General features: G+C 36.8%; 1 protein-coding gene across 1 annotated transcript in view; it reads right to left on the bottom strand.

The window, feature by feature from the left end:
- Positions 1–25,074, bottom strand: part of RGSL1 (regulator of G protein signaling like 1) — a 120,024-nt gene that overhangs the window by 63,483 nt on the left and 31,467 nt on the right. Inside the window, exons 10-11 of the mRNA XM_077763360.1 lie at positions 23,631–23,738; positions 1,592–1,697 (exon numbers count right to left, since the gene is read on the bottom strand). Coding sequence (XP_077619486.1) covers positions 1,592–1,697; positions 23,631–23,738 — 214 coding nt within the window. The remainder of the gene's footprint in view (positions 1–1,591; positions 1,698–23,630; positions 23,739–25,074) is intronic.

The following is a 25,074-nucleotide window of genomic DNA, read 5'->3' as shown; positions in this document are numbered from 1 at the left end:
CAATATTTTATTATAAAATTTTAAGGTCAGCCTTATAAGTGCAAGGAATATATTTCATTCTTGTAACATTAGTGTCTATGACACAATATATGTTCAGTAACTGCTTATTACATTGAATGAGGGCTAGGGACAAGGTTAAAGAGAAATGCAACTGCAGTATCCATGGGGCATTCTGTTTTGGTCTTAACTGAAAACATGAAACCGACTGTAACACTTCTCTGATACTTAACTAAGTTGGAGAATAGGTATTTCTGTAGACACAGTGGAAAGTGGTGCAGATTCGAACAACAATAGAAATAAATGATTAATGGTCAGAGAACAATTTCAGTTCCTTTAAGGGAAGGAAGATCTATCTAGAGTATTTAGAAGAGAGAGAGGACTTATCACCCTCAATGAATGTTATCAGTAACTGAAAGCATACTTTGGAAAGTTTTCTCTATGCAAAATATTCTCTCAGTGACTTTGACTACCAAATCTATATGTGTTACTATATCTTCATCTTCTTTAAGAACTTTCCATATACCTAGTCACTAATAGGTAATAATTGAATAAACAATAAATAATGGAATAAATGGCATGGCCTACAAGAAAATCATAGTCAAGTTGAAAAAATAGAAAATATACCTAAAAACTAAAGAGCAGTAAAAAGTAGCACATGGTAAGTGATTTGTGTTGTATTTTAGGGATTTTGTGCTCAGAGAAGAGGGAAGTCATAGCGACATACATCTGAGGAACTTTTTATGTAGAAGTAGCACTGGTGCTAAGGTAAGTAGAAAGAAGTGGACACTTCTGAAAAAAAGGGCCACAGGGCTTTTTCCTAGAAGTGAGACCTTAATAAGGTTTAATCTAGGATTGATTATAAGGGGGAGAGACATGAAATAAGGGACCAGTTAGGAGGTTACTACAATAGTACACAATACAGAAAAACAAATAAGCAAGAATATATGTACAAAGATGTTTATTGTGGCACTATTTATAGCAGTGAAAAATTAAAAATAATATAATGTCCATTAAAAAGTTTATAAAAATGTCCATAATAAACATCTATACTATACTATGTTACATCTATACTATGAAAGGAGGTAGAACTATACATACTGACATGAAATGTTATCCATGATAGTTTTTTAAGTTAAAAAAATGTTATTTTATAATATATATTGCACGGTGTCAATTTTTGAAAATAAATAATTGGTTTAAAATACAAAATGTGAGGGTGCTTAGGTGGCTCAGTCAGTTAAGTACCCAACTTTTGGTTTCGGCTCAGGTCATGATCCCTGCATTGTGAGATCAAGCTCCACATCAGGCTCAGTGCTGATAGCATGGAGCCTGCTTGAGACTGACTCTCTCTTTCTCTCTCTCTCTTTCTCTCTGCCCCTCTGCTGCTCGCTCTCTCTCTCTCTCTCAAAATAAATAAATAAATAAATAAATAAATAAATAAATAAATAAATACTGTGTGTATGTTTATGATATATGAGAAAACGTTTTTTAAAAACCCATATACAGACAGATAAGTTCAGCATTAGACATGTTGAGATTAAAGAGGGCTTGTGTCTGGAGAATATTGCTGTAGCCAGACCCTATGTCTTACCTGGGTCTTAAGGAGGGCTTCCTCACACCAGTCTTTTTGTAAAAGGACATTTTCCTAGGTGAGGGTGGAACCACTTTTGGTTCTCTGATAATTTTCATAGTAAAATCTAATGAAAAATCACAAAGTTAGGGAATGCCATGTTATAAGAACATTTCAGAGACTAAGAGGGGACAAATGAAAAGGATATTCATCAGACATTGAGTGCATGTGGAAAAATCACAGTCCCCACAACTGCCAACATCTCAGGCCATTACTGCTGAAAAGAAACTTAGAGATGATTTTATTCCTGACTTCAGTCCAGACTGTGTTATCTAAGTCTGCTGGCCATTAGACCAAGAACCCACCTTCCTCAGAAGACTGCTGAGACCAAGTCTATTTTATTTCTTATTTCAACACCAAGTGTCATCTAACATTCCCCCAGTCACCCATTTTGACTGGACCATACTCCACATGACATTCAGTCTCCCTTTACACCTCTGTTATTGCATCCTATGCCTTTTTACTCTGGAACTCTTGCTGTGTAATCAGCAAACCCTCATAGAGTTTTGACTTCTTTGTTAAGAATTCCCTCTATCTTCATCCTTTAATTGAAATCATTCTCTTTCCTGAGAACACTGTGCCCACTGCAAGCTTCTTAAAAGGTGTTGTATCACACCATATACAATTTAGAGTGGGTACCTGGTTCCCTATTGCCGTCTAAAAAACATTATTTTTAAAAAACATTAAAACATTACTCCTGAGAACAACAGATTCCAAGGATCTCAGCATTTTAGGAGACCCCTTTGAGGTGATGACTGTAGAAAAAAAATATAGACTATCAATTCATTAAGGGCAAGGATGGCATATTACTTCTCTCACTCCCCAGAGGTGAGAACATGTCTTAGTTACACAGTCAATGCTTTAAAATGTTTATTAAATGGAATACACTCTCACAGAGAATTTTTGTGTGGTTTGGTAATACTTTCAGTGACAGCATACAAAAAAAAAAAAGATTGAAAGCAATAGAGGTAGCTACTGGTTCTAAATAAATACAATTGAATATGTAAAAAAAAATAAAATCAAGACTATGGAAGACTAGACACAAAAAAAAAATCACACAAAAGAAACTCAAAAAAACTTCCAATACAATACAAACACTTATAAATGCTGGATTTAAAAAATAACATTTTTAGGACTCATATGTAAGCTTGTAAAAAATTAAGAAAATAAAAACATAGAAATAAGAAATAAAGAGGATGTTAGAAACCAGAAAGTTAAGCTCACACCCTAGAGGCAGTCATAGTGTTAAAATCACAATAGGTCAGAAGACAAAAACCACTGGCCCTGAGAACATGGACAAAAAAAACTGGCATTGCTTTCATTCTCAAGACACTTATCAATAATGACAGTTGCTACTGAAAATTTTAACAAAGCTTTTGGCAGACTCTCAAGGCAGAAGAAGGGAAAACTGCAAAACAGCAAAGGAAAAGAGGCTCTGATAAGTACCCCAGTCTTTCAGTTAAGATCCCAAGAAGAAAGAGAAACCAGAAATAGCTCATCTATCATTAGGAATAAAAACTGGCTTTGCACCAACTCAATCCCTAAATGGATTCAGGTTATTTGAATTCATGGCTACCTGTATTTCAGATACACACCAAAATCCTCTCTGGAGGAAAATAACATTACCCAGAGCCTCAAATTATCTCTACAAATTTCTTACCAACAATGTTCACAAATAAAGCAGAAATAAAAAGGTATTTTAAAAGGCCTGACCAAAAACCAAGGGGGAAAAATTGATAGTTGAAATAGACATATGAAATCCAAATATGGACTTTAAAGTTACCATTATTAATATAGTACAAGGAATTAAAAGAAGGAAAATATCAACATAGACTGAATATCAAAGAAAAATATTCTAAAAATAAAAAACTTAATGACTGAAGTTAAAAAACTGGCTTAACGACAAATTCTACACAACAAAGTGAGAATTACTGAACCAGGTTTTAAATCAAAAGAAAATATGCAGACTGAAACATCTGGAGAAAAATATGGAAAATAAAGAAAAAGTCACATAAGACAAGCATGTGGCTATAATGTCAAAAATATATGTAGTAAGGTTATAAGGAGGGAAGAAATAAAATGGAGCAGGACAAATATTTGAAAAGATAATTGAAAAATTTCTAAAACTGACAACTGACATCAAATCAGAAATTCAAGAAGTCCTAAAATCACAATAGCATAAATACTTAGGTACATCATAGTAAAATTGCATGAAAACAAAGGAAAAAAGAAAATATGGGGCGGGGAGGGGGAGTGGAATGAATAAAATAAATACTTCCTCCTACTAAACAATGTCAGTAAAGACTTAAGGCTGACTCCTCAAAATGAACTAAGGTAATATTTATGCAGTAAAAGCAGTAATTTAAATTAATCTTTAATATGTCAAGGATGCATTTTAAAATCTATACAGTAACCACTAAAAAAAGAAAACATGTAAAGACAACTCATTAGTGGAAATATATAGAATTATTAATCCAAAAAACTTGTAATCTTAAAGAAAGCCAAAAGAGAGAAAAGGAAACATAGAACAGAAGGGACAAATAGAAAATAGTAGGGTAGCATTTAAAACCTAATACATGAAAAGTTACAGTGAATATAATCAGACTAAATACTCTAATTAAAAAATTTTTAATGATTATTCTTGAGAGAGAGGGGGACAGAGTGTGAGTGGGGGAGGGGCAGAGACAGAGGGAGACACAGAACCCGAAATAGGCTCCAGACTCTGAGCTGTCTACAGAGGCCCTGACACAGGGCTTGAACTCATGAACCATGAGATCATGACCTGAACCAAAGTTGGATGTTTAACCAACTGACTGAGGGGCGCCTGGGTGGCTCAGTCGGTTAAGCATCCAATTTCAGCTCAGGTCATGATCTCACGGTTCATGGGTTCGAGCCCCGCATCGGGCTCTGTGCTGACAGCTAGCTCAGAGCCTGGAGCCTGTTTCGGATTCTGTGTCTTCCTTTCTCTCCGACCCTCCCCTGCTCACACTGTCTCTATCTCTCTCTCAAAAATAGATAAAACATCAAAAAATTTAAAAAACAACAACTGTCTGAGCCACCTACGTGCCCCTAAATATTCTAATTAAAAGGTAATTCTCAAATTGGATTTAACAAAAATGAAAATACTAAAAAAAAAGAGATTCTGCTTTAAAGAGTCTCACCTTAACTATAAAAGGAGGAGATATTAAAAAATAAAAGAATGGAAAAGGATATAACAAGCAAACACTAGCCGGAAAGAAAAGTGATGACTATAATAATATTAGAAAAAGTAAACAATAAGATAAGAAGCATTATTAAAAATAATGAATTGTTCTACCAGAAAGCTATAATTCCAAATTTGCTTGTATCTAGAGGTGTAGTCTCTAATAATATAAAGGAAAAACTGCAAGTCTAAAAAACAGAAAGAAAGAAGGAAAGAAAGAAAGAAAGAAAGAAAGAATCCACAGAATGGGGAATTTAAAAATTTCTTTTTTGGTAATGGATACAAATATAAACTAAAATTATCATTAAAGATATAGAATATCTGAACATAGTCAAATATACCTAATTGCATATACAGAATACTGCATCCAACATTACATGCTTTATAGATAATTAATTGTAATAAAAGGGTATCACAAGCAACTTAACAACATATCTGAAATTTCAAATGAAATCAGGTTTGTAGAAAATACAACATATTAAAATGATACAAGAAGAATAGAAAGTCTGTAAAGTCTTATATATTTTTAAAGAAATTAAGTTTGTAATTAAACCCCTCTTTGAGATTAAGATAAGGATACTTGCCAACACTATTTCTATCTGAAAGGGTAATGGAGGACCTAGTAAGAACAATGAGGGGTTGCCTGGGTGGCTCGGTCAGTTAGGCATCCGACTTCGGCTCAGGTCATGATCTCACGGCTTGTGAGTTCAAGCCCCAAGTCGGGCTCTGTGCTGACAGCTATAAAGCCAGAAGCCTGCTTTGGATTCTGTGCCCTCCTCTCTTTCTGCCCCTTCCTTGCTCATGCTCTCTCTCTCTCAAAAATAAATAAACATAAATTTTTTTAAAAAAAGAACAATGAGGTAATGAAAATAAATCAAAGGTAAAAATATTTCAGAAAATAATAAAACTCTTTGTTGGCAGAGAGCACAATTGTGTGTATATAAAAATCAAATTTGCAGACAAAGTTTTAGAATAAATCATTTAGGAAAGTGGTGGAGCATAAGACAAACATGTAAAAATCAACTATATTTCTATATGCCAGACACAATTTAAAAATGAAACTTTAAAAATCATACTATTTACAAGTCTATAAGAAAACATTAAAGATCTAGAAACAAATATACTGGAAGCTATAGCATAATATTATATGGAAAGCTATAAAACATAATTGAAAGAAATTAAAGAAAACTTAAATAAATGGAGGGATAAACTGAATTTATGGGTTAAAAAGTACAATAGGGGAGCACCTGGGTGTCTTAGTCAGTTAAGCATCTGACTCTGGATTTTCGCTCAGGTCATGATCTCATGGGTTCAAGCCTTGCATCAGGCTCTGCACTGGCAGTGTGGAGCCTGCTTGGGATTCTCTCTTTCTCCCTCTCTCTGCCCCTTCCCTATTCTCTCTCTCTTTCTGTCTCAATAAATAAATAAAACTTAAAAAATATAATAGGGAATGACAGCACAGAAAATGATAAGTAGGGAGTTTCAAGGATCCATTTTCCATAAAAGCAACTAAAGATGTGGCAAAAATGGTCAGAATCATGGCTTTACAAGACTCTGGAATCTGGTCAGGAACTTAACAGTAAGTGAAGGCTTAAAGAATAAAGAAGTGGCTGCATCTGGTAAGAAAATGCTGTGGATTTTAATTTGTCTACCTACCATTCCTCCATTCCACACCAGTGGTGGCCCTATGTGAGCAGCTTACATTCTTGATGAAGGCTGCTATTGCCAGAGGTAGCGATATGGATCTAATTTTCAAAGAATATATTTGTCACTTGTGAACTGAGGTTGTCTGTTGGCTCCCTGAAGTATTTGCACAAGGACTAGCCTTTGTTTTGCCCTATTTGGAGTGTTTTCAGGGCTGAGATGCATCCCATGTGACATTTGCTGGAAGTATTTAAAGGCAAAAGTCCTGGGTATATTAGCCTGGGCCAACAGTTGGGACACCAGACAGGCACAAAGTTGGGGAAAGGTGAGGTTGTAAAAGTAGATACATGGGATAATAAAGGCTTTTAAAACTCCACCATATGCTAGGGAATTAAAAAACCTATTCATATGCTCAGAACTAGATGTATGTTCAGAAGGTATGAGAAGATCCACAACTTTCATATCTGCCTGAACTTCAGGTTCAAGGCAAATAGGAAATTAAGGCTAAGGCAGAGTTGTATATGGCCTGGCTGAACATTAAAAGAACATTCCACCACATAGCCAATCTGCAAAGACCAGTAGAGTAATTTTTCTTTTAGTCTCTTCTCATTTCCTTCACTTTTCTTTCTTTCTTGTTCTTGTTCTCATTCTCGTTCTCTTTCCTTCCTCCCTCCCTCTCCCTCTCTCCCTTCCTTCCTTCCTTCCCTCCTTCCTTCCTTCCTGACATTCAAGGAGGCTATCAAAACACTAGTTGGCGATAAGCTAACAGAACACAGACTTCAGTGGTTATACATAACAAAGAATACAGACTTTACAAAAATAGTTGAGACAAGTCACACAAATGCACACACACACACACACACAGCCTACAAAAGCAGCAAACTTGAAGGAAAGGGGAAAATCTGATTTTGTCATATTATGATGTTCAAAATGTCCAGTCTTCAACAACAACAAAAAACCTATGAGTTATGCAAAAAAACCACATATGCCCCATTTACAGGAAAAAAGAAATCAATATTAACTGTCCATGAGAAATCTGGTCATTGTACTTATAAGACAAAAAATTTAAATCAACTGTCTTAAATATGCTCAAAGAGATAAAGGAAAGCATGGACAAAGAACTAAAGGAAGTGAAGAGAATGGCATCTCACCAAACAGATTATCAATAAAAAGACAGAAATGACAAAAAGAAATCAAATAACAATTCTGGAGCTGAAAAGTACAGTAATTTTGAGTTAAATGAAATCGAAAACATTATATACCAAAACACATGGGATAAAGCAAAAACATGGCTCAAAAAGAAATACATATACTTGTAAATGCAGATATTAAAGAAAAAGATACCAAATCAGTAACTGAAACTTACACCTCTAGGAGCTAGATAAAAAGTAGCAAGCTAAACCCAAAGTTAGCAGAAAAACAGAATTATAAAGATTAGAGTGGAAGTAAACAAAATAGGGAATAGAAAACCAATATAGAAAATCAACAAAACTGGGGCATCTGGGTGGCTAAGTGGGCCAAGCATCTGACTCTTGATTTTGGATCAGGTCGTGATCCCAGGGTTATGGAATTGAGTCCACACCGGACTCCATTCTGAGCATGCAACCTGCTTAAGACTCCCTCTGCCCTTCTCTCTTGCTTGCATTCTCTCTCTCTAAAAAAAAGAAAAGAAAGAAAAGTAAAAAAAAAACAACAACAAAACAGTCTTTTCTTTGAAAAGATCAACAAAGCTGATATTTAGTTAGACTGACCAAGAAATAAGAGAAGACTGAAATTACTAAAATCAGAAATGAAAGTAGAGACATTACTACCAACCTTATAGAAATAAAAAGAAAACATTATAAGTAATTGTATGGTGATAAATTAGATAACCTAGATAAATGGAAAATTCCAAGAAATATACAATGATCAAACAGACTCAGACTCAGAAATAAAAAATTTGAATATACTATCACAAGAGACTGAATCAGTGATGACAAACCTAAAGAAGACCCAAGATGGCGGAACAGCATGGAAGTCTCTTTTCTGTCTTGTGTACATGAAATACAGCCAGATCAACACTAAACCATCCTGCACACCTAGAAAACTGACTTGAGGATCAACACAATATGCACAGACTGAACCACAGAACTCAGCAGGTATGCGGGCAGAGAGGTGAACTGGGGGAGAGAGAAGACATGGAGAGCAGGGAGCTGTTTTTGCTTCCAGAGAGAGTACGGAGATGGGGGGGGAGTACAGGAAAAGTATCCCCCAAAAAAGCAGCTGGAAAGAAACGGGGGGAAAAGGTGGTAACAGCCGCAGGGACTGAATTATAAAGAGAGAAAGGAGAAAGGAGAGGGTTTAAATTCCATTAAGACCCTATAAACAGAGGGAGCACAGAGGCTCAAACTCTGCAGCTCAACTACCTGTGGTGCTCTGGTGGGAAGGGTGAATTCCCAGGAGAAGAGTGGGTCTGGGATGTCCTCGGTCCACATGAAGTTTTCCCATAATTTCAGAAATGCTGTTGCTATACAATCGTGTGAAATTTTTCTGGGGCAGGTTGGCACCCAGCCGCAATTCTCTGGACATTGGCAGCAGCAAGGTCCAGTGAATATTCCTGGGTGTGGCCAGCACCCAGCCACTGCTTGGGGAGACTCTCCCCCAGAAGTTCTGAGTGGATCAAAGGCACAGTCTCTCAGAAGTGAAGAGTCAGGAAATATAGCCTCATCTCAGATAAAACTCAGGAGGGAGGTGCTGCCTGGCAACCTGATGGTGTGGTTACCAACAGTGCAAAAGCTGGGAGTGGACTGAAACCAAAGACAAATGATGGGTGCGCGATTTCTGGTCGGGGAGAGTACAGATTGCTGATACTAGCCTGGATACCTGGGTGACACCATTTTCACCCCGCCCACACATGCACATACACATCTACAGGCACCACAAGCCAAGCCAGTAAGCTAAGTAGCGCCATCTAGTGGAGAATAGAGCGGTTACACTAAGTCTTGCCCAACTGGGCCAACAACCTGGCTCTTCCGGAACACCACGAATGTCTCTTCCTGCTTAATTTAGGGACTATAAAGTGCTACATTGTTTGACTTTTAGGGGAAAATGATGTAATACCAATCAGATTTCAGTATGTTCGCTGGCTCATCTATTCGGTTTTCTTTTTTTATTCTTTCTTTTTCATTTTCTTTTACTTAAATACCAAAAGATAAGCAAAAATTTTTTTATTTTCATTTTTTATTAAAAATATTTTCCTTTATTTTTTGACTAAATTTTTTACTTTTTTGTAAATTTTTCAAATTCTATTTTACTCCCATCCTTTCAAGTTACTCTATTTCATTGTAATCATTTTCTCAAACTTTCAAACTTTTTTTTTGGTTTTTGTTTTGTTTCTTTTTTCCTTTTCTTTTCTTTTTCCCTTTTAATTTTTTCCCCTTTTTTCTCTAATCAACCAAGCTCCTTTCAGTAACCAGGCCAAAACACACCTTGAATCTAGCATCATTTATTTGACTTTTGTGTGTGTGTGTGTGTGTGCTGTTTTTAATTTTTTAATTTTAATTCTTCCCCTTTTTTCTCTAATCAGTCAAGCTCCTTTCAATAACCAGACCAAAACACACCTAGGATCTAGCATCATTTATTTGATTTTTTTGGTGTGTGTGTTGTTTTTAATTTTTAAATTTTAATTTCTTTCCCTTTTTTCTCAGTGATGACAAACCTCCCAACAACAACAACAAAACCAAGGACCACATGGCATCACTGGTTAATTCTATATTACAACATTTAAAAGTTAATGCCAATTCTTCTCAAACTCTTCCCAAAAATAGAAATGGAAAAGACGTTTTAATTCTAAGAGACCAAAATTATCCTGATACCAAACCAGATAAAGACATCATACAAGAAAAGAAAACTATAGACCAACATCCCTTATGTATATAGATAAAAATATCTTCAAGAAAATATTAGCAACCCAAATCTAGTAGAATATTAAGATGATACACCATAACCAAGTGGGATATATACCAGGAATGTGAGGATGGTTCAACATATGAAAAGCAATCAATGTAATACATCACATTACTACAATAAAGGAAAAAATTATCACCTCAATTGACGCAGAAAACGCACTTGACAAAATTCAAAACTCTTTCATGATAAAAACATCCAGCAAACTAAAAATAGAGGAGAACGTCTTCAACATGATAAAGGGCAAATCCACAGGTAACATTAAACTCAATGGTGAAAGTTTGAAAGCTTTCTCACTAATATCAGAAACAAGAAAGGATGCCTTCTTTCACCACTTCTATTCAACATTGTACTGGGACTTCTAGCCAGAGGACTTAGGCAAGAAAAAGAAATGAATGGCATCCATATTGGAAAGGAAGGAGCAAATCTATTTCTATTCACAGATGATATGATATTACATAGAGAAAATCCTACAGAGTCTAAAAAACCAACCACCACCACCACCACCAACAAAAACCCCAAATAACTATTAGAGCTAATAAATGAATTCAGAAAAGTTTCAGTGTATAAATTCAATGTGTAATAATCAGTTGTATTTCTATACCTTAGCAATGAGCGTTCTGAAGTAAAATGAAAACAGTTCCATTTACAATAGCATCAAAAAGAATAAAATACTTAGAAATAAATTTAACCAAGGATATGTTAAGACTTATAAACTGAAAACTACAAAAGAATACTGAAAGAAGTTAAAGAACACCTCAATAAATGAAACTATTTCCTATGCTTATGGATTAGAAGACTTAATATAGCAATACTACCCAAAGTGATCTACAGATTCAGTGAAATCCACATCAAAATCTCAATGATTTTTTTTTAATGGAAAAGCTGGTCAAAAACTCACAGAATTGTAAGGAAACCCAAATAGCCAAAACTATCTTGAAAAAATAAGACAAAATTGGAAGACTCAGACTTCTTGGTTTTCAAATCAGTACAAAGCTATACTAATCAAAACAGTGTGGTACTAGAATAAGGAAAGACATATAAATCAACAAAATAGAATTCTGAGCCAAATAAATCCACACATCTATGGTGAATTAATTTATTTTTTACAAGGATTTCAAGATCACTCAACAAGGAAGGAAGAGCTTCTTCAACAAATAGTGCTGGAATAATTGGCTACACATGTGCAAAAGAATGAACTTGAACCCTCCTCAAGCCATACACAAAAATTAACTCAACATAGATAACAAATCTAAATGTAAGAGCTAGAACTATGAAATTATTGTAAAAAACACAGGTGTAAGTCTTCAGGACAATGAATTTGACAACAGATTTTTAAATATGACATTGAAAACTTAAGCAAAGAAGAAGAGGAGGAGGAGGAAGAAAATATTTGCAAATTGTATGTCTGATGAGTCTAGTATCTAGAACATATAAAGAACTCTTATTAGAGGTCAGGAACAAAAAGAGAAACAAACAATAAAACATAATTGAGCAAAAGGCTTAAATACACATTTCTGCAAAGATTGGTTAACAAGCACATGCAAGGTATTCAACATCATTAGTTACTAGGAAAATGCAAACCAAAACCACAATGAGACACCACTTCACATCCATTAGGATGGCTATAATTTAAAGAAAATGAAAGTAACAAGTGTTGGTGAGGACATAGAGAAACTGGAATCTTCATCCATAGTTGATGGTAATGTAAAATGGTGCAGCTGCTGTGGAAGACAGTATGGTGGTTTTCCCAAAATTTTAAATGTAGCATTAGCATATGATTCGGTAGTTCTACTCCTAGATACATAACCAGAATAATTGAAAACAGGTATTCAAAAACTTGTACAGACTATATCATCTAAAATAGAAAAATATCTAGAAATGGATTTAACAAAAGATGTGCAAAACCGATACTAGGAGAACTATACAATATTACTGAGTTTTCTAAAAGTAATTCAAGTGTATGTATAGGTTTTAGTCTCAACAAATGAAAGAAAAATAAACTGAATACAATTATCGCCATATCTTTTCATGCAAACAATGCTTTTTGAAATCTAGAGACATTTTAATATATTACTTAAGAATTCTAGGGGCGCCTGGGTGGCTCAGTCAGTTAAGCGTCCGACTTCGGCTCAGGTCATGATTACATGGTTTGTGGGTTCGAGCCTCACGCTGGGCTCTGTGCTGATGGCTAGCTCAGGGCCTGGAGCCTGCTTCAAATTCTATATCTCCCTCTTTCTCTCTCTGACCCTCCCTTGCTCACACTGTCTCTCTCTCTCTCAGAAATAAATAAAAAACATTAAAAAAAAAAAAGAACTCTAATCAGCAAGGTACAATGTAAGTTCTAGTGGTAGACCAGAACTCTTATCATTATCCCAGGTCTTAAATGAACGTCAAAGAAACATTTGAATTTCCACACTAAGTACTATATTAACTGAAAAACAAAAAGACATTAAGTCTTTTAATATTATAATGAGTATGAAGAAAAGTCATTAGAATATTAGATCTAAAGTGGCATTTTATGGATATTTATAAAACTTCAACACATCTGAGATGTTACTCAGCTAGTCCACTTAGAATAAGCGGTCCAAACCAATGAATATATATCAGGGCCAATTCATCTTTATATGGGAATTATTTAGAATACCTGCTTTATGTTTTAGTCATTCCCCTGTTAGAGCTTTAAATGTAGGTAGAATGGACATCTTCCCTTAATGTGAAATTTATAAAGTGCACTTCTCAAAATTCCCATTAGCCTGACAACATCAAAAGTCCAAGCATCAGTGGTTAATTCCTTTGAGCTAAGACACCATGTCACCTGGAATCCATTTTTTAATATTTCATTTTCTAACTCTTTGTGCTAGTATATTGAAATACAATTGACTTTTCCATATTGAATTTTGTATGTAGTAACCTTGTTAAACACTCCTATTTATTATAATATTTTATCTGTGAAAGAAGAAACAAAACAAAAACTTGTACAAAAACATTCATAGGAGCAATATTTATAGCCACCAAAAGGTGCAAAGAAGCCAAATGTTCATCAACAGATGAATGCATAAACAAAAGGTGGTATATCCATACCATAGAATAGTATGCAGCCATCAAAAGCAATAAAGAATTAACATATGGTAAAATATTTGTGAATCTTGAAAACATCATGCTAAGAAGCCAGAAGTGAGTGGTTACATATTATATTATCCCATTTATATGAAATATGCACAGTAGGTAAATCCATGAGGACAGAAAGTAAATTAATGTTTGCTAGGGGCTGATAGGAGGAAAGAATCCCAGAGTTATTTTTTGGTGGAAATCTATAAGGCGATGCTAATACTTCTATAAAAATACAAGGGGCTAAGATAAGTCCTGTCAATCTTAAAGAAGTAAAAGAAATTGGAGGATGTAATTCTACCATTTATCATTACTTGTTACAAATTTATAATAATTAAGATAGTGCTGTATCTGTGCAAGAATAGACAAATAGAAAAATGCAACCAAAGAGTCCAGAAACAATCCTATGCAGATATGGACACTTGATTTAAGACAGAAGTGGCACTACAAAGCAATGGAAATAGAATAATCTTTTCAATAAATGGTGCAAGTTAATTGGACATTCATATCTAAAACAAATAAAGCTTGAAACTTAAATCTCATATCAAACAAAAAGTCAATACTAGTTGGACTGTAGAGCTTAATATTAAAGGCAATGCAAAGAAGATCATAGAATAAAACATAAGTATCTCTATGGCTTTGAAGTAAAAACATAAATGAAATCAATTTTAATTTGATTGTAATTAAGAACTTCTGTTTGTTAGAGACACCACTGAGAGAAAGAATATGATCTTCAAAACACATGTGACTGATGGGTGGCTCATGTATAGAATATATAAATAACTCATTGTAATCTATCACATTAACTGGCTAAGAGAGAAATATCACATGATCATACCAACAGATACTGAAAAGCATTTGACAAAATCCAACACCCATTCATGGTAAAAACTCAGTAAACTAAGGAAACAGAGCCACTTCTTCAGTCATAAAAAAAACAACCTTACAGTTAACACCATAATTAATGGTGAGAAATTTAAAGCTTTTTAACCAACATCAGGTACAAGGGAAGGATGTTCTTTCACCACTCCTTTTCAACATTGTGCTGAAAGTTCTAACTAATGTAGTAAGAAAAGGAAGCAAAATTCATACAGAGTGGAAAAGAAAAGAAAAATTAAAACTCTTCTTTTTTACATATGTATGACTATCCTTGTAGAAAATCCAAAAAATCCAAAAGAATTTATAACAAATCTGGAACTAATAAGCAATTATAGTAAAGTTGCAGAAAACAAGGTTAATATACAGACGCCAATCACTTTCCTATGTACCAGCAATGAACAAATAGAATTTGAAATTAAAAACACAATACCATGTATGTTAGCACAACCACACTGAAATACTTTTGTTTTTTTTAGGCATAAATATAATAAAATATGTACAAAATCTATATGAGAAACTACAAACTTCTTTTTTTTTTTAATGTTTATTTGTTATTCAGAGAGAGAGACAGAGACATAGCATGAGCAGGGGAAGGGCAAGATAGAGAGGGAGACATGGCATCCAAAGCAGGCTCCAGGCTCTGAGCTGTCAGTACAGAGCCCAACATGGGGCTTGAACTCATCAACTGGGAGATCATGACCTGAACCAAAGTCAGACACTTAACTGACTGAGCCACCTCGATGCCCCAAGAAACTACAAACTTCTATTGAACTAATTCAAAGAGGAACAAAATAAATGGGGAGATTTTCCATGTTCATGGATAGGAAGACTCAGTATTGTCAAGCTGTCAGTTATTCCCAACTTGATTCATGCAGTTATCATAAAAATTTCAGGTACTTATTTGTGGACACAGGCCATGCCTCAGATATATTTTGCGTTCAGTTCTAGATTGCCAGAATAAAGTGAGTATCACAATAAAATGACTTTTTTAAATTCCCTAATGCATGAAAGAGTTATGTTTACACTATACTGTTGTCCATTAAGTATGCGATAGCATTATGTCTAAAGATGTACATACCTTAATTAGAAAACACCTCATTGCTAAAAAGAAAAATGCTAACCATAAAAAAAAATGCTAACCATCATCAACACTTTCAGTGAGTGGTAATCTTTTTGTTGGTAAAGGGTGTTGCCTTGATGTTGATGGTTGTTGACAGATCACAGTGGTGGTTGCTGAAGGTTGGGATGGCTATAGTAATTTCTTAAAATAAGACAGCAGTGAAGTTTACCACATTGATTGACTCTTCCTTTCAAAATTACTCTGCAGCATGCAATGCTGTTTGATAGCATTTTGCCCACAAAACTTCCAAAACTGGAGTCAGTCCTTTCAAACGCTACCACTGCTTTACCAACTAAGTTTATGTAATATTCTAAACCCTTTGTTGTCATTTCAACAATCTTCACAGCATCTTTGCCAGAAGTAGATTTCAAGAAACAACTTTCTTTCCTCATCCATAAGAAGCAACTCTTCGTCCACTCAAGTTTTATCACACGATTGTAGCAATTCAGTTGCAACTTCAAGCTCCACTCCTGATTCTAGTTCTATTGCTGTTTCTACCCCATCTGCAGTTATTTCCTCCACTGAAGCTTGAACCCTTCCCTCAAAGTTATCTATGGGAATTGGAATCAACTTCTACTAAACTTCTGTTAATGTTGAAATTTTGACCTCTTCCCATGAATAGCAAATGTTCTAAATGATACTAGAATGTTGAACCCTTTCCTGAAGGTTTCCAACTTATTTTGCCCAAATCCATTAGAGTAATCACTATGTAGGGAAGCTGTAGCCTTAAGAAATTCATTTCTTAACTAATAATACTTGAAAGTCAAAATTACTCCTTGATCCATGGGGTGTAGAATGGATGGTGTGTTAGCAGGCATAAAAATAGAATTAATCTTGTACATCTCCATCAGAACTATTGAGTGACCAGATGCATTATCAATGAGCAATAATATTTTGAATGGACTCTATCTAACCAGTAGGTCTCAACAATGGGCTTGAAATAGTCAGTAAACTGGGGCACCTGGGTGACTCAGTCAGTTAAGTGCCCGACTTCAGCTCAGGTCATGATCTCACAGTTTGTGGGTTCAAGCCCCACGTTGGGCTCTGTACTGACAGCTCAGACCCTGGAGCCTGTTTCAGATTCTGTGTCTCCCTCTCTCTGACCATCTCCCACTCATGCTATCTCTCAAAAATAAACATTAAAAAAATTTTTAAATAGTCAGTAAACCAAGTTTAAACAGAAGTGCTATTATCCAGCCTTTGTTCCATTTATGGAGCATAGGCAGAGTAGACTTAGAAAAATTCTTAAGAGCCCTACACTTAAAGGTAAGAAAGGCAAATGAGCATTGGCTTCAACTTAAAGTCACCAGGTGCTTTAGCCCCTAAGAAGAGAGTTGGCTGTCTGTTGAAGGTTTGAAGCCAGGCTTTGACTTCTCTACAGCGATGAAAACTTCTAAATGGCATCTTCTTCTAATATAAAACTGTGCTATATTGAGGATTTGTTATTTAGTGTAGCCACCTTCTTGAATTATCTTAGCTAGATTTGGATAATTTGCTGTGCTCCTGTATCAGTACTTGCTGTTTCACCTTGCACTTATGTTATGGAGATGGCTTCTTTCCTCAAATCTCATAAACCAACCTCTGCTAACTTCAATCTTTTCTTCTGCAGCTTCCTCACCTCTCTCAGCCTGCATAGAATTGAAGAGACCTAGGACCTTGCTCTGGATTAGGCTTTGGCTTAAGGGAAGGTTTTGTATGTTTTGATCTTCTATCTAGACCACTAAAACTTTCTCCATATCAACAATAAAGCTATTTTGCTTTCTTATCATTCATGTATTCACTGGTGTAGCACTTTCAATTTCCTTCAAGAACTTTTCCTTTGCATTCACAACTTGGCTAACTCTTTGCCACAAGAAGCCTAGCTTTAATTTGATCACAGCTCTTTTTTTAAGTTTACTTATTTATTTTGAGACAGAGGGAGAGAGAGAGAGTGAGAGTGAACAGAGAAGGGGCACAGGGAGAGAGATTCCCAAGCAGGCTCTGCACTGTCAACATGGAGTCTAACATGGGGCTCAATCCCATTACTCTGGGATCATGCCCTGAGCTGAAATCAAAAGTCAGATGCTTGGGGCGCCTGGGTGGCTTAGTCGGTTAAGCGTCCGACTTTCGCTTAGGTCGTGATCTCGCGGTTCGTGGGTTCGAGCCCTGCGTCGGGCTCTGTGCTGACTGCCAGCACAGAGCCTGGAGCCTGTTTCAGTCTGTGACTCCCTCTCTCTCTGACCCTCCCCTGCTCACGCTGTCTCTCTCTCTCTCCTGGAAATAAATAAAACATAAAAAACAAAAAAACAAAAAAAACAAAAACAAAAGTCAGATGCTTAACCAACTGAGCTACCTAGGCACTTGGTTCATCACCGTCATTTGATTTACAGTGAGAGATGTGCAACTCTTTGTCTCATTTGAACATGTAGAGGCCATTGTAGGGTTATTAATTGGCCTCATTTCAATATTGTTGTGTCTCAGGGAATAGGGAGCCCCAAGGAGACAGAGAAAGATAAGGGAATGGTCAGTCATTAGAAGTAGTCAGAATATACACAACACTCATTGGGGCGCCTGGGTGGTTCAGTCAGTTAAGCGTCCGACTTCAGCTCAGGGCACGATCACACGGTTTGTGGGTTCGAGCCCCACGTCGGGCTCTGTGCTGACAGCGAGCTCAGAGCCTGGAGCCTGCTTCAGATTCTGTGTCTCCCTCTCTCTCTGACCCTCCCCTGTTCACACTGTCTTTCTCTCTCTCAGAAATAAATAAAAAACATTAAAAACAAAACAAAACAAAACAAAACAGAAGAAGAACAGGGGCGCCTGGGTGGCTCAGTCGGTTACGTGTCCAGCTTCGGCTCAGGTCATGATCTCGCGGTTCATGGGTTCAGGCCCCGCGACGGACTCTGTGTTGACAGCTAGCTCAGAGCCTGGAGACTGTTTCAGATTCTGTGTCTCCCTCTCTCTCCGACCCTCCCCTACTCATGTTCTCTCTCTCTCTCAGAAATAAATAAAACATTAAAAATTTTTTTAAAAAAGAACATACACAACACTCATCAATTAAGTTTGCATTTTATATGAGTGAGGTTTGTGGCACCCCAAAACACTTAACAGCAGTAGCATCAAAGATCACTGATCATAGATCACTATAACAAATAAAATAATACTAAAAATGTTTCAAATATTTTAAGAATTACCAAAATGTGACATATACAAAGTGAGCAAAAGCTGTTGGAAAAATAGCACCTATAGACTTGTTCAAAATAGGGTTGCCATAAACATTCAATATGTAAAAATGCAACATCTGCAAAGCATGATAAAATGAAGCACAATAAAATGAGTTACACCTGTGTTAGAAAACTGACCCTAAGTTTCTAAGGGTAGGCAATAAACAGAATCACCAATATAATATTGAATGAGAAAGGCAGAAGACTAACACTGACTGACTTCAGGATTTACTGTAAAAAAAAACGTACTGTAAAGCAACAGGAATCAAGACAATGTGGTATGAGTGAAAGAACAGACAAATAGGTGAATGGAAAAGGACAGAAAGCCCAGAAATAGACCCACATGAATACAACCAACTGATCTTTGACAAAAGAGCAAAGGCAATAGAATGCTGCAAAGATAGTCTTTTCAACAAATGGTACAGAAACTGCCGAACACTCACATGCAAAAAAAAAAAAAAAAAAAAAAAAAAAAAATCAGTGTGGAAAGACACCTTATACCCTTCACAAAAATGAACTCAAAATGTATCAGAGACCTAAATGTAAAATGCAAAACTCTTAGACTCCTAGAAGATAACATAGGAAAACTATAGATAATTTTGGATTTGGCAATGATGTTTTAGATATAATAGCAAAGGCACAATCCTTGAAAGAAATAATTGATAAGATGTACTTCATTAAAATTAAATACTTCTAGTCTGTGAAAGACAATTAGAAGACTAGAGAACGAGAGAGAATACTTACAAAAAACATATCTCATAAAGAACTGTTTTTCAAAATATACAAAGAACTTTCAAAATTCAACAGTAAGGAAATGAACAAACTGATTAACAAGTGGACCAAAAACCTTATCAGACAGCTCAGCAAAGGATTATATACATAGAAAATAGCATTTGAAAAGATGCTTCACATCTTTCCTGTATATCATCAGAAAAAAGCAAATTAAGCAACAATGAAATACCACTACACACCTATTAAAATGGCCCAAATCTGGGGCGCCTGGGTGGCATAGTCGGTTAAGCGTCCGACTTTCGCTTAGGTCATGATCTCGCAGTTCGTGGGTTCTGGCCCCGCAGAGGGCTCTGTGCTGACTGCCAGCTCAGAGCCTGGAGCCTGTTTCAGTCTGTGACTCCCTCTCTCTCTGACCCTCCCCTGCTCACACTGTCTCTCTCTCTCTCCTAGAAATAAATAAAACATTTAAAAATAAAATAAAATAAAATGGCCCAAATCTGCAAAATTGACAACTCCAAATGATGACTGGGATGTGAAGCAACATAAACTCTCTTTCATTACTGATGGGAATCCAAAACTGTACAACCACTTTGGAAGACAGTTTGGCACTTTTTTTTTTTGGCACTTTTTAATAAAACTGAACATACTATTACTGTGAGATCCAGCAATTGTGCTTCTTGGTATTTACCCAAAGGAGTTAAAAACTTAAGACCACACAGAAACCTGCACATGGATGTTTATAGCAGCTTTATTCATAATTGTCAAAACTTGAAAACAACCAAGATGTCCTTTAGTAGGTGAATGGGTAAATAAACTCTGGTACATTAATCCAATGAAATATTATTCAGTGCTAAGAAGAAATGGGCTCTCAAGAAAAACTTAGACATGGAGGAAGCTTAAATGTATATTTCCAGTGAAAAAAGACAATCTCAAAAGTCTACATGTTATGTGATTTCAACCTATATGATATACTGGAAAAGGCAAAACTATGGATACAGTGAACATATGAGTGGTTGCCTTGGGTTGGCAGTATGGGGAGGTATGAATATGTGGAAGCTTATTAGGACTTTTAGAGCACAGATGTTTTTCAGAGCAGTGAAAATACTCTGTAGGACATGATAATGAAGAATACATGTCATTATACATTTTCCAAATTCATAGACAGTACAAATATAAGAGTTAACCCTAAGGTAAACTGGATTTGGGTGATTATAATGTGTTAATGTAGGTTTATCAATTTTAACAAATGTAGCACTCTGATGGGGCATGTTGATGATGGGAGAGTGAAAGTGTCGGACAGAGGGCATATGGGAATCTCTGTACATCCCTCTTAATTTTTCTGTGAACCTAAAACTACTCTAAACAAATAAGGCCTTTATTAAAAAGAGTACTGGGAGCAAGAAAGTCTGAGTCTGTCCACATAGACACATGTGGATGGATCTATGAGAGTAAGCATGGAGAATGAAAATCTTTGTATTGTGTCTTTTTTTTAAGTTTATTTATATTTATTTTCAGAGAAAGTGTGTGTGAGCACAAGTAGGGGAGGGGCAGAGAGAGAGGGAGAGAGAGAATCCCAAGCAGGCTCTATGCTGTCAGCACAGAGCATGATGTGGGGCTTGATCTTATGAATGATGAGATCATGACCTGAGCTGAAATCAGGAGTCAGACACTCAAACAACTGAGCCACCCAGGCGCCCCTAGATTGTGTCTTAAAGCCCACTAATAAACAGCCACTGTGAAAGAGGCATTAAACAGCCAAGTAGAAAGAATGATTGGACAGTTGATGTCAGCAAATCTCTGCCATAATTCTTAGTGCTGACACAATGAACTCATGAACAGAGTAGCTAGATGGCAGGAATGGAGTTGTGTATGGAATCAGTGGCATAGGCCCCACACTCACCAAAGCTGATTTAGTTACCATTGCTGCCAAATGTTCAACTTGTCAGCAAAAGGGACAAATGCCAAGCCCAAGTATTTCAACAACCCTCATAGAAAACTAACCACCTACTTGGTGGCAAATTGATGACATTGGATCACATCTATTCTGGAAAGGGCATCAATTCATCTTGACTCGAATTGACAAGGATTCCTATTTGCAAGACCTCAGTCAGCATTGCTATCAGGGGGCTTAAAGGATCCCCAAATAAGATCCTACACATAACATTGTCTCTGACTGAGGGATACACTTTCATCCCAGGAGGTTGACAATGGGCATTTGATGATGGGATCCAGTAGCTCTATTAAGTAGGAGAGCTGCTGGCCTGGTAGAGGAATGGAACTGTTTTTTGATGATGTAGCTGTGAAACCAGCTTGGATATGATCTTAGGAAATGGGACATCAACCTCCAGGATAAACTGAAGACCATTGTAAGTTGTTGTGTCTCCAATAAGTAGAATACATGGGTGTGGAGGAAAGGGAAAAAAGTAGTAGTAATCCATTTACCATCAGTATCAATGATTTACTTAGGAAAATTTCTAATCCTTACAACTTTAGGTGCAGGGGTCTAGACTAGTGCTGTCCAATAGAAATATAACATGAATCACACATATAACTTTAAATTTCCTAGGAGTCATATTAAAAAGAATAAAAGAAAAAGGATGAAATTAATTTTAATGATATGTATTTTATGTAACCTATTTGTATCAGACACATTTTTTTAATGTTTTATTTATTTCTGAGAGAGAGAGTGACAGCATGAGTGGGGGGGGTGGGTGTCAGAGAGAGAGGGAGACACAGAATCTGAAACAGGCTCCAGGCTCTGAGCTAGCTGTCAGCACAGAGCCCGACGTGGGGCCCAAACCCATGAACTGGGAGATCATGACCTGAGCCGAAGTCGGACGCTTAACCGACTGAGCCACCCAGGCACCCCAGTATCAGACACATTTCAAGTGTTCATGGCCACATGATGCTAGTAGCTCCTGTACTGGACAGTGCCAGTCTAGAGATCCCGGTTCCCAGAGAAGGAATGCTTCTACTAAGGATCCAGTAGGCACTAAGTCACTTTTAAGCTCCTTAGGCCAAGAGGCTAGTAGGCAAGCAAAGGAGTTACTCTATTGGCAGGGTAACTGACTCTTATCATCATCACCAGTATGATCTGGCTCATCAGTAACACAGCAGGGGCAGAAAATTCATTTGGCACTCTTGGTATTCTACTACCCAAGTTTGATGATTGTCAAGTGGAGCAACCACAGCCTGAGAAGTCGTGATGATCAGGGGGCACATGTCCTTCAGAGATGACAAGGATGACATGGAGGTCATCCTTCTAGGTAAATCCCCCAAGACCAGCAGAGACATTAGCCGGGAATAAAGGGACTTTAGGGTGGGAGTCAGGGGAGGAAAAGAGGAGTACTTGTGGTCTCCAGACAAGCTGTAGTAGTGTGAGTCAGCCCTTCAGTATAAGCTCCCTAGGAAAAGGAACCAACCAGAATCCTGGTATAACTGTTCCAAGATGGGGTGGAATTTCTATACAAAGCAAGTGGACATTAGAGGGTGCTGTGATGCATCGCTTAGATCTGCCCTTTAGGACCAACGCACTCATTCCCCCAGCTGTCTGGGGTGTTTTCTGCAGATAGCTGACTGATTGAGGCCCCCTCTGGGTATTGCTTCAGCCAAAGGGTGATGCCTGAGGTTATAGCCTCCCCTCAGGCAGCCAAATCCCTTTCGAGTCAATTCAAAAGGAAAAAAAAATCCCTACTGTAGTGAAGGACTACTCTAAAGGGCCATCTGAACTTTAGAGCTTCTTCAATGGGATCTGGTGAAGCCTACTGTAACTACCCTGCAGTTCAGCATTTGCTAATTTTGCTTTTCCCCATTTCTTTAAAGGTGTTATGATTAAAGAACATATGCCAACAAACCTCCTCACACATCTCCAACTCCAAGAAATTTGGTAGAGGACACATCTGCATTATGTGAAACACCAGAGTGATAACTAGTTAAGAAGGTAGGAATTAACAATTTTCATCACTAGCCTCATTCATTTATAATTGTATGCCAGTTTCATGATGCCCTTTAATGGTTGTGTAGGAAAGAAAAAGACATGGCCATTTTCCCCTGACCATTCCTCATTTCAAAAGAAGCATAGTTCTTCTCGTGGCATATGCCTCTTGAGATTGGAGACTCTCTCTTACCTGAATGCCTCAAATCTTTCTCTGAGTTGTAAACACTTACCTACTTTAGGTGCTTTTTCACAATATATTTTATAGTCATCACTGATCTTCTGTATAGCCACCTTTGGATACTTATAGCAGAGTTCCCCAAAGGACATTTTCTCTAAGTCTATTAGGTAAGGAAAGAAAGGGATAGAATGTGATTGCCCACTCTGGTTCACAGATTTATACACTTTTTATTGAAGGTAGTACCTTTAAAACGTTATTTAAGTAGGACAATAATGTTTTAACGAAATGTTTACACAAGGAGAAAGTTCCCCAGGTGAAATTAGAAGCAAGGAAATACAGACTTCTTTCCTATCTAGAATGGGAGGATTCTGCTCTTCTTGGAGACACTTGACCCATGGATATTTTCTGCTTGAGGGATACTAGGGTAACTGAGATATGACTTTGAAAGAAGTACTAATTGTTAACACATAAACAAGAAGTAACCCATGCAAATGAGTATTGGCCCCTTCAAAGCAGCCATGTGCTGTGAGAAGGAATTGCAAATGTGTTTCAACATTCTACCATTGCTTCAAAGATTTTGGCACACCTAGGGATGGTATATTTCAAATAACATGCTAGGACCTTTCTTCTTTCTTGGCTCTGCTTTTAGGAATTACTTTAAGAATTAACAACTCACATTTCTGAATCTCATGAATAGTTGCAAATCATTGCCCTTTGAGAGTAAATTATTTTTTTCTAGAAATAGCATACACCATTTCTAGTCATGCATAGTGAATTAAGGGGAAATACCTTTTTTGTATCCAAAATCAGATGAGACAGGAAGACTGAGACATCAAGGAAGTTTTTATCATGTACTGGGCAATAGATGCACATTAGTGGCACCTTGCTTCCTACCAATGTGAAAACACTCATTCATGTTTTGCGTTCTGGAATTTAAAGTAAGTCTAATCTCACATAGTTCTCCAGAAATTCTCCTAAGGCAGTCCAGCGTTTTCTGAAGGTTATATAGGTAGAGTCTAGAAGGAATACTGGGGTGTGGACCCACAAATATCATTTGTCCTTATGTCAGTGTTGTCACTGTCATCATTATCATCTCTCAGTGAGGGGAATCTGGATGTAAGTTGTAAGTGCAGTAGATCATTCCTTCAATAGATTCAGGGCCAGTCCCTCCCTTGCTGATTAACCTTGGGCAAGTCTTCCCACTTCTCAGAGACTCATTTTCTCCGTATAAAAGCTGAAAGTATTCTAGCTCTGGTGCTCTGTGAGTTTATGGTGCAGCCTAAGTGGAGGCATCAGCCCCCCTGGGAGTCAGGGCTCTGGGTTGGGAAATGTACAGGAGACCTTCAGCAGATCAGATTTGCATTTCAAAAAAGGAGTGGTGGAGGAATTCATGACGTGTTCTGGGAGATAGGGAAGAGGAATCACCGTAAAGAGTACTTCCCACTCTTCTTGACCACCCCTGGCACTCCAAGACCAACAAAAGAATGCCTACTGCC

Source organism: Crocuta crocuta, unplaced genomic scaffold (assembly GCF_008692635.1).
Source record: "Crocuta crocuta isolate KB4526 unplaced genomic scaffold, BGI_CrCroc_1.0 scaffold3, whole genome shotgun sequence".
Taxonomy (NCBI): Eukaryota; Metazoa; Chordata; class Mammalia; order Carnivora; family Hyaenidae; genus Crocuta; species Crocuta crocuta.
Note: the sequence above shows the minus strand (reverse complement) of the source record. Positions and strands in the feature narration are given on the sequence as shown.